The following is a 10,121-nucleotide window of genomic DNA, read 5'->3' on the forward strand; positions in this document are numbered from 1 at the left end:
CCCCCCCCCCCCCCCCCCCCCCCCCCCCCCCCCCCCCCCCCTTACATGTTGTTTGTGTCATGTTATGCTACGCTATACATTACATGAAAATATATATCATATAAATCATAGACAAAGGGAGCAAAGATCAAATAAATTTGGCCGGCATTAAGTTATGCCAATGAGAAGTTGTTTACCAACGCCACTGATTTCCCGTCTATTAGTTAAAAAGGGTGAAAATCCTACCTTGTGCTGCTTGTTCGTTTCCAGTTCCGTCCGATGTGTATGGTTCTGCAAACCCGGATACGCCTGCCTTCCCTTCTTCGCCCTCGGTGAAGTAAGATTCTTCGTACTTGGACATATCTCCGTATGCTTCATCCTCAACATAGGTTCCTTCGTCATCGCCTTGCTCCTGGTCTGCTGATTGGTCATGCTCGGCCAGCGATTGATCCTGTTCCGTTTCTGCTTCTACCGTTTCGATTTCGGTATGTTCTTCGGAATAATCTGGCTCGGCTTTCGTGCTTATCGGTTCCAAGGCCATTTCAACATATTCGGGTTCGGTGGTCTGTGATGGCAATTGTTTAACGATTTGTACAGTCTGGATTTGCGTAGTTGCTTCCGAGGGATCCAACATGTCATTGCCGCTCACAGATAGCTTCGCCCGTTTATTTGTCATGCTGGGCGCAAGAATACGCTGGCCAAGAATTCGCTTCTGTCCACTAGCCACGTGTACCTGCTGTATCTGTTGGGCTTGTTGGGAACCAGTGGCAGAATGGTGGGAGGTGGAGGACTGAATTTGTACTATTTTGTCATCACCACTCTCTTCGGATTCGAGTTTGTACGACTGCACCCGGCTGCGTTGTACTTTTCCCCGCGGAGACCCAGTATTGGTGGAAATGCTAACTGGTGCTGGGGTTGTAGGTATATTTTCTTTGGCAGGAGACGGTTGTGGCGGAGGTGCGCTATCTCCCTGTTTTGTGAACAAGAAACAAACCAAATAAGCTAGTCTGTTCATACCAACCAGCCATTCACACCTTATTTCTAAAACTTACCGTTTCTGTCAGGCCCTTGATTTGCAAGGCTTCAGCTGTACTGATAAATGCAGGCAAAGCGTCCTGCTTGACATTTACCTCTCCACAATACATAAACTGTATGAGATCTTTCAGGGCGGAATGACTCACGTCTTTCAAAAAAACTGCACGCAGAAAAACACATGATAGCATTACTTTGGTGTAGTAAAATACAAGCATCTGAGCAATAAAAATCACAATCTCTTGAATATTTTACCGTTTTATCGAAGATAAAAATCGAGCTATTCTTTGTTGTGCCATCGACACACGATAAAGATACAATCGACACACGATAAAATATTCTGGATGAGAAAGCGAAAAATGCTCAAAATTGAAATAATATACTTACTGAACGCATGTTGGTTTACAGGCATTTGTGTAAACATTTTTCGAAAGTATGGAGAACATACTGATAAAATTAGGCGATGGGCTTTCACCAACTGTCCTTCGGCGGCTAATGTGACGTCAACTAGATCGCCTTGCACGAGCGATTCATGAAATCCGGCAGATAGGTTAGTGTTGAAATTATTCCAACAAAGTGAGAATTGTTCATCGTCCGCCATCTTGGACGACGCTGCGTTCCTGGTGGCTATAGCCTGGCTGGGGGCGCAAAATATAATTTCAAAAAAATGTTAAATTCATATTCTTTATGCAATTACAGGTGCTAAGAAAGATTTTCGAAATCCTTGGAGTTTAACTAATTCCGGAAATTTCCTTGGTATTATTTATTCGAAAGTCTTAGCAGATGACGCAAGCAGACTGTTCGCTTCCATAACCTCTAACGGCGTCATTAGAGAAAATTCTAGAAACCCAAACTCATATCCGAAGAACTTCGCAATTATGGCGCCAAAATATCATTAAAACACCTTCAACTCACAACAATCGATCAACAATCTATTCGATTCGGTCGAAAGAACTCGAAAATCTAAAAATTATCAACAAAAATTACCGTACCCTTAACATCTGCAAGAAATCGAGCACACTCTGACGCGCCGCCATTTTCTCGACATCGATTTTTCGACCGTGGTGAAAAAGTAATGGCGACGCTGCCAACGGGTGGCGTAGCGCTAGCGCTACAGTTTGGGGTTTGCCTTTTACGCGTTGTTTATTACGGTTTTCGAGCTCAACTCGAACCAAAATGCATTTGTTGCACATTTTACTTACCTTGTGCGATTATTTCACTTGGTTAATTTGATATTTAACACCAGATTCAGAGAATAAAACTATTTAAACGAGAGCGGCACGGAATCCGCACATCCACACGCTACGATTTAAGAGCTACGAATGAGAGCTCGCCCAAGCAACCGACGCCGCGAGAGTTTTTCGCCTGGCGTGGCTTGCACGCAGCTTTTCGCCTGGCGCGGCTACACGCACACCGTTGCATCGCATTTTGGGCGAAACGAAACAATTTTTCGTTAAAACCTAACGGAAATTTTTTTTCCATGACGGCTTGGCGTCGTCGTCCAGTGGGAATACATCAAGGACTTTTATTTCATTGCATATTATTTTATTGATTATTATCGTTCATGGCTTGAAGCAGAAAACATTTTTGCATTTGATCATGTATACCCAAGCCTTGAAAAATAATAAGCTAAGTGAAGCGAGTGAAGTGAGTAAAAAATAATGGAATAGCTGATGCGTTTGTTATTGTTTTTTCGTGTTTCTAAAAATTTGTTCACATTACTTTCTATGAAAGCAATTACTATTGAAAGAAAAATGTTACAATCGTTTCACACAACGGCTCAACTTTAATTTGACAACGGCTTTTCGCCCGAAAGCTGTGATGGCAAAATGGCGACGGTGGATTATTTTTTTCATTTTTTGCTTTTGCATTTAGAACATTTATTTCCCACCATCTTTACATCATTGTTATTGTTATTCCAGTTGAACCGTTCCATTTTTAACGTGCCGCTTGTTACCGGGAGAATTGAAAATGCGAGCCTTAGCCAAGATAATGGCGCCACATAGCCTGACGCTGCCTTCGCTTCTCTGGTCACCGTCGTTAGCGATGAAAAGTCTGTCTCGTGCAATGTGCATTGCTGTTCCGACAGAGCGTCATTTACGAATAGGCATCCAGAACATCCACTTTATTGAAGTTGGCCAAGGCAAGGGACTAATTCTGCTGCCTGGAGCGCTTGGAACGGCTTTAACCGACTTCAAACCACAGATAGAGAAATTGCCAAAGCTATTACCGCAACACAAAATCGTTGCCTGGGATCCGCCGGGATACGGGAAGTCACGGCCACCGGAAAAAGTGTTTGGCGTCGACTTTTTCGATCGCGATGCAGCGGCTGCTCACGAACTAATGCAGAAACTAGGTTTCGAGCGATACAGCATTCTGGGATGGAGTGATGGGGGCATAACGGGGTTACTGCTAACGGCCAACCATCCGGAGCAAGTGGAAAAGCTTGTTATATGGGGCTCCAACTCGTACATCTCGGAAACGGAAACCAAAATCTATGAAGGTAGGTAGAATTGTTCATCGACATGGCTTTCCAATACACGTTTTGTGGTTGTTTAAAAGATATTCGAGATGTGCGCAAATGGTCAGCGAGAATGCGAGAACCGATGGAGAAATTATATGGCGTAGATTACTTTCCTAAGCTGTGGTCAGCCTGGGTCGACGGTTTGCTGCGCATATATAAGGAACGAGATGGGGACATTTGCAGTGCCAAACTAAAACACATTAAAGCTTCAACGCTCGTCATGCACGGAGCAAACGATCCCATGATTGATCCCATTCATGTACCGTATCTGTTGAACAATATTAAAAATTCCGAGTAAGTAGAACGTAACAGGGATCATTTTTATTTTAGTTTATTCCAACATTCGATTCCATTACACAGCTTGCACGTGTTTCCCGATGGAAAGCATAATATACATCTTCGCTATGCGGACGAATTTAACAAAATAGTAGCAGCATTTTTAAAACGAAATTGCATAGACAACTTACGTCGTTAAATACTCACCTAGCGAAGAGTGTTTTCACAATCCTACACAGAATATCATTGTTAGATATTCTATCGTAGTGGATAGAATGTGTGAATCTTGTTAAATTGTCTAAGACAAATATTATATAATTATTAATTGTTGGAAAATAAAACTCGCCACTGATTTCTACTGGTCAACCCATAGTTTATCTACCCCGGTTCTTTCTTAATCATACGGTTCTACGGCCCACGATCGTCATCATTCGTTCACTTTCTACCGCAAATTGAACTTCCAGTAGAACTACACTGCTAGCTCGAAAACGATCGAGGTTAAAATTTGAGGCGAGCTCTCGCGCTTTTATCTAACGAAAACTCCGTCAACAAGTAATTTACAATCACTAAAGAACATACCACTGTTGGAAATGGAAATACGTGAGTTCCTGGCAAGTTCCTAATATTTTTCAACCACGTTTCTTTCTATCTTGGCATGTTGTGCTACGTGGAATATTTAGGACAAACAAATTTTTAAAGTTTCACCTTCTTTCATTTTCTTAGATTCTTTGAAAGTTGTGGAACTACTTTTTTAAAGTCATACAAACTTTTGTCACATACTGTACCTGAATTTCAATTCGTGTGAAAAGTGCCCTCTATTGATAGAAAGTTTAATTATAAATGTGCGGTCGACTCAAACGGTGCGAAATATTTCATTTGTCTCTTGGGAGGGGATTTGAAATGTGACCGTTCCGCGTTCGGCGTTTATTTTATCGATGGAACGCACGAGGCAAGTATTTCTGTTTTATAAATTCGGCTCAGTTTGACTCGGGTCAAGTAATACACAACCAGATTTAAATATTTGTAACTATGAATATCTCGTTTAACCATTTCGGTTCAAATTGTTCTACGAAAAATCGCGTGGCAATACGGAAACATTACACGATTAGAACATCTGAGAAACTTTAGATGTAACATTAGCATGCAACTATAACTTCTGCTCTATTTCTTTCTTGTCTCTTTAGCTTTACTCCTTTCACTCTCGTTTCGCATTAGCTGTAGAAAAAGTCTTTCCTTTTTTCATTAGCTTCATAAAGCATAATTAACCACAACTGAAGCTTTCTACAAACAGCTCGTTCTTATTAAGACATGTTGCATTCCATCGACTGAATGTTTGGTTTCACATTGGTCGAATCTTGCCCTTGAAACCGCTCACATTTCGGTGTGGCAAACGTGCGTACAATGTCGTAACCGGGGCCTCGCCGGTGTCCTATTCGAACGCCCACAGTGTAGTGTGTATTGTAGTCGAGTCTGCTGAATTCATAAGAGTTACGGCGCAGCACAGCATCGTGCCATTGATTGTTGATGGATCGCAAATTACTGCGACTGCCGGCAATGGCACTTCGGGTTGTTAGACATTCTCGATTCCCGCGGCATATGTGTACTCGATAGCGGCCATAACCTTTTTCAGACCACGTTAAGCGTACTGCAAGGCCCGATTTGCGTACTGCGAACTGATACCGTATCGTTGAACCTGTCGCAAGGTTTCTGGAACCGCCAGTGATTGGTGCCATTAATGTGCCGTCCTTGAGACTGTGTGAAGGCTTTGGTCGCTTGTAGCCAGCGTCGCCCATTAGCAAGTTATCCAAGTCCCCGTCGGAAGGTGTGGTAGTGTTCATAAGTTGCGTGCTAGCGGGTGACTTAAGACGACGTTTTCCATAAACGCTGATGGCTTGTATTTGCAAATAGTAGTAACGGTTGGGCAACAATCCTTGAATGTCATAGTATCGAGCCGGCTGATGAAATGGACATATTCCCCATAATTTGTCAGTCAATGTTTAACTACTTTCATTCGTTACTGACACTTACCGCGGATATGGTAGCCGTTTCTTTGAAAAGCGACGAATTGTCTGTTCTGGATCGGTTGTCTGTAGCGTTCAGATAAACGCTCCAGCTCAGCTTATACTTCTCCACCGGCAGATCAGACCGCGAGAGGCTCCAGGACACGTGGCAGTTGTACGTGCGGTTTTCGTTCAATATAAGCGGCCCGATTATAAAATTTTTTGGAGCTTGAGGGGGGTTGGGTTCTTTAAATGTATGGAATAAAAAAATGTTAGTAGAATCTCGTAGTCATGCTCAACAACATCGATTGAGGTGTGTTGCAGGAATCCGAATTATATAATACACCTTAACCAAAAACTCGCTGCATAGACTAGTTTGACAACATCGGTAATTTATGATGGGTGACGAAATTTTAAGAACTCTAAAAAATGTTGCTGCATACTTTTACTAAGCTGGAAATGCCTTGAATGTAACGAGTATCCACGGGTTCCCATGGCATTGACAGCTGCGACGCGCACCTGATACCAGCGGCCTGGCTTGAGTTTGAGATCACCGATGTAGCGTTTCAGGTTTCCTAGGGTTTCCTGGATGAAGCTGCCAGGTCTGTGAAGTTGCCAGTCGTTTTCCATTTTATGCTCTGCGTATGACGTACCGATGTGGAATCTCGATTCGACGACGTAGTATGTGGGACTATTTTCTTCCTCCATCTTCATGTCCCAACTGATTTGGGCGGCACGATAGTTTTTTCCCTTTTCCAGCAGCAGCACGTGTACGGGTATTGGTGGCAACCCTTTGACCTTATCCAAATCGTGTGGGGTTTGACAGCTTTGCCCACAGGAATGCGCGCAACACTTCTCCACTCCAGGACACTTATAGTCTAACCCATCGCACGTGTTAAGACATAGAGTATCCAGAGTGCTTGGAGGGTTTGGAGGGCAGTCGCCATACTTTTTGTAAGCCGAATTCTCCAAATAGTTACGCAAACACTTGTTGTGGCACTAGATCATAAAAGAACATATACAGGCGTAAGTAAACGTTAGTAAATGTGATTAGTACATCTCATTTGTGATGTTTTATCATTTATGTTGCTTGTGATTTATGTTTCATCCAAATGAAGTTTGATCCTGTACCTGTTTGTCGTAAGTACAATTTGATCGACATCGTGCGATCAGTAGGTAGTCGGTTTCATTTGTGCTGGTCAAACTTGCTGCCAGCACGGCGAGTGTTATGTATACAAAACAATGTTGAAATATTGCTAGTTTTAGCAGATAGATCTTACTTCGGCTCATCTGTAATGATAAGAAAAGAAGCAATAAAACAAATAAAGGATAAAGAACACTAACAATTAAGAATTCAACAGTTTTTGTAACGTTATGTGTATAGTTTGTATAGTTTTGCCGGCAAATCGCAAGGCAGCTCTAATGCGAATTTTTATCCAGCTTTTGTTTTTGTAACTTTGATTCTGTTGGAAATTCTAGTACGCTTTGTTTTCGCCGGTAGGAGCTTTTTACGTAAGTAAGCATAAAATAGGTAAAAAAAACATGTAGATAGAATTTGGTCAGAAATTTCTAATCCATTCCGCTGTAGGGCAGAGATAAGAAGAGGGAAAAAACGACCTATTATGTGAGTATTATGTGTGCTATACAATGGCTTTTACATATCAAACAATTTCGTTTAAGATGATTATTTTCGAGTAGAGCCCATGGTCACTTATGACTGACAGCCTATGTTGGAGCCTCTTCGCTTGACAGAATTAGCTGAGCTGAGCGTAAATATGAAAAATACTTTATCAATATTGCAAGCATGTACTTTACATTGTGTCATCATACAGTAATATTTTCTGGTTAGCTCAGGTTCGTGAGGTTTACATGTTACCCTTATTGCAGTTTTTTAGCGGTTGTAAACTCCTCTTGTATAACGAACTTACAAACGTATTTTTTCATCGATGTTACAAATGTTGCTTTCGGTTTGCTGTTAAGGGAGTTGCTTTATTTTTCAAAATCAGCATAATGTTGGAATTGGAAGGTAACGAGTAATGATGGAAAAACCAATTCGTTCGAAATGATGCAAAAACAACAAATGTACTGCTTTGAATAAACCAAAACACCATGGCCGAGGAAAACTCGTTGAAATTTAAAAATAAACCATCCAACTCCAGCACAACGGTAAATGTCAAGCGTAAGGCGAATCCGAAACGGTAGAAAGGTTAAATTTAATAGCCACCGGGTTTTCCATTATCCGTCAATGACTAACCGTCTGCCGCTTTAAATAAGTTCTTCAAACGGAATTGTGCCTTCGCTTATCGTGGCTCCGACTCCAATATTTTCTTCCGGGTTGGGGCTCTCGTGTGTTATGTGCATGACGAGGTTCACAGGATTATAAAAATAAACAAGCGAGAGGCTAAAACTGAAGGCATTGAAACGCGTACCAGTGTTAAACAGGGTTGCGCGTGGTTGAAATTTTTGCAACCGATGCACTGGCACAGGCAAAATACCAGTTCTGTGCGAAATTGATTAAATACACTGCAAGCAATTGCGACATACGTTGAAACCAACGCGTACTGCATCGCTGCTGACGATAAGGCGCTTGATATCGTTTTTGTCACATTTGATTTTAACAAAGTTGTCAGTACTAATTCTATCGGTTCTTAAAACTGAAGGAGCTGCACCTGAAGAATAAGAGCAAATAAACCTCTGTAACTGTTCACTATACTTTTCAAGTGTTGCGTTTTGTTTTTAAAACTTTTCCGAATGCTTAAGCTTTTAAGTGTTGTACAATACAAACAACAAAAAATTCGAGTTCTAGAAGGTCAAATGAAAAGAAAGCCATCACTTACCTTGACCTACTAAAGAACGACAGTCCCAAGCGCGCTCCGTTACGATTCAACGGTAGTAATGCTGCGTTAAGTAACGACTATCGAAGGATGAAGAGCAGCTTTCTTTCGTCCTGAAGTGTGCCCTGTTGGCATCGGATTGGCCTTAAGACCACGTTCAGCAGCAGCAATAAAGATGAACGTTGTTGCAAGTTTGCGGTGCCGATCAACTTCCAATCTTCACAATTGTACTTCCGACCGAGGACGATTTCGGTATTGACAACATTTATCTCTTTTAAACACTGAGGCGTTATGTGGCAAAACTTACACTTAAAATAATTTACATTCTTTCGATCGTCACCTGCGTTCAATTATTGCACATGTGCACAGGGACGCATCACAATCATCACAATCACAAATCAGTTCAGTGTGCGGTGACCGATAACCACTTTTGTGGGTGCATCCGCAGCTCACGGCGTAGGGGCAACCCCTAACGCAACCTCTAATTAATCGAACACAAACAATACTTCAAATCACTGTACACTTCGGCTAAGGATGCATGTGCATTTGCGATGGTTTTGGTTTTTTTTTTCATGCACTAGTGTGAAGTGCATACTGGCAGAGCATTGTATATAACGTAGCGATGATGGTGGCTTTGGACTTTGGTTTCACTGAATCATGTTCACACTTTTATGCTAAGATCACGCGTCGATGGACTCTCTGGATAGCGCGGACACTGTGTGCAGAGTAGCTCCTGGCAAGGCGCCGGTTTCAACTGCCCACCACCAACAGCAGGATCCCGTAGAGAAGCAGCATAAGCACATGGATGGAAGCAGTCTCTCGGCACGCCGCTGAGAGGTTCGTTCGATCGTTATCTGCATCGCAACTGGAACCTAATTACTCATCACTCGATGGCGCGGTGTCCCCAGCCGCCTGCTAGCGAGCCGCTCGGTCACGCAGTACACCCCACCGGGAAACACACGGTTCAACACGCACGCCGCCGACCGAGCCAGGATGCAGAGGCGTCGACCAGAAAGGAAGGGGTAAACGCGGATCTCCACAGATTCCACTGCACCGAACTGCACCACGACGGGACCGCGAGCGCACACCGCACAACCGACCGACAGCCGTGCCGATTGCGGAATGAAGCCTTTTCCTTCGAACGCCGAGCTTTGGTGCGCCGCTGCACTCAACTGCACTCAAACGCAGTGTTCGGAAGAAAACGCGAGAACACGGGTTCGCTCCTCTCTGCGCCTGGCACCGGGGTGTCCTGTGACGGCCTCTACACGAAACGAGGGCGACGGCTCGATCGTTTACGCAAACATGCGTGTGGTGTGTGGTTTATGTGCAGCACATTTCGCTACGCTGGCGATCTCCCGGCGTGGCGTGGTGTCTGGCTCTGGCGGCGCGGATAATATGTCAACGCGTCCCGCACTCGTCAGGAGCGTCGCCCACGTCCGGAGCGAGAGTGCAACCGGGAGACTAGGCTTAGAACCG

At 43.3% G+C, this 10,121-nt stretch overlaps 3 protein-coding genes across 43 annotated transcripts in view; 1 reads left to right on the forward strand and 2 right to left on the reverse strand.

The window, feature by feature from the left end:
• The window catches only part of LOC131208752 (modifier of mdg4-like), a 42,218-nt gene extending 39,893 nt beyond the window's left edge, over nt 1-2,325 (reverse strand). For all 41 annotated transcript variants that reach the window (XR_009156837.1, XR_009156838.1, XR_009156839.1 and 38 more), the window contains exons 1-4: nt 2,214-2,325; nt 1,399-1,649; nt 1,032-1,174; nt 226-949 (exon numbers count right to left, since the gene is read on the reverse strand). Coding sequence is in view for 38 of the 41 variants with exons in the window: in XM_058201597.1 (XP_058057580.1) it covers nt 226-949; nt 1,032-1,174; nt 1,399-1,612 (1,081 nt within the window). In the remaining 3 variants the exon portion in view is untranslated. The remainder of the gene's footprint in view (nt 1-225; nt 950-1,031; nt 1,175-1,398; nt 1,650-2,213) is intronic.
• Nucleotides 2,326-2,903: 578 nt separating this feature from the next.
• LOC131212569 (valacyclovir hydrolase) lies at nt 2,904-4,177 on the forward strand. Its single transcript, XM_058206483.1, has 3 exons — nt 2,904-3,514; nt 3,574-3,829; nt 3,896-4,177. Exons 1-3 carry the CDS (start codon nt 2,983-2,985, stop codon nt 4,008-4,010), a joined length of 903 nt encoding a protein of 300 aa, XP_058062466.1. The 5' UTR covers nt 2,904-2,982; the 3' UTR covers nt 4,011-4,177.
• Nucleotides 3,849-9,681, reverse strand: LOC131212568 (anosmin-1). The gene is made up of 5 exons (XM_058206482.1): nt 8,649-9,681; nt 6,943-7,101; nt 6,255-6,810; nt 5,840-6,057; nt 3,849-5,766 (listed from the first exon to the last, which is right to left on the reverse strand). The coding sequence occupies exons 2-5, from the start codon at nt 7,099-7,101 to the stop codon at nt 5,113-5,115; spliced, it is 1,587 nt and encodes a 528-aa protein (XP_058062465.1). The 5' UTR covers nt 8,649-9,681; the 3' UTR covers nt 3,849-5,112.
• Between the last annotated feature and the right edge of the window lie 440 nt (nt 9,682-10,121).

This window comes from Anopheles bellator, chromosome 2 (genome assembly GCF_943735745.2).
Source record: "Anopheles bellator chromosome 2, idAnoBellAS_SP24_06.2, whole genome shotgun sequence".
NCBI lineage: Eukaryota > Metazoa > Arthropoda > Insecta > Diptera > Culicidae > Anopheles > Anopheles bellator.

What these genes read in the sequence shown, in the direction of transcription:
- LOC131212569 (XM_058206483.1), top strand. Translation starts at nt 2,983, where the DNA reads ATGCGAGCCTTAGCCAAGATAATGGCGCCACATAGCCTGACGCTGCCT. An exon ending in GGAAACCAAAATCTATGAAG is followed by an intron (nt 3,515 to 3,573) that starts GTAGGTAGAATT and finishes GTTGTTTAAAAG; the next exon opens with ATATTCGAGATGTGCGCAAA. An exon ending in AACAATATTAAAAATTCCGA is followed by an intron (nt 3,830 to 3,895) that starts GTAAGTAGAACG and finishes TCCATTACACAG; the next exon opens with CTTGCACGTGTTTCCCGATG.
- LOC131212568 (XM_058206482.1), bottom strand. Translation starts at nt 7,101, where the DNA reads ATGAGCCGAAGTAAGATCTATCTGCTAAAACTAGCAATATTTCAACAT. An exon ending in GCATTTCCAGCTTAGTAAAA is followed by an intron (nt 6,058 to 6,254) that starts GTATGCAGCAAC and finishes ATACATTTAAAG; the next exon opens with AACCCAACCCCCCTCAAGCT. An exon ending in AAACGGCTACCATATCCGCG is followed by an intron (nt 5,767 to 5,839) that starts GTAAGTGTCAGT and finishes CCATTTCATCAG; the next exon opens with CCGGCTCGATACTATGACAT.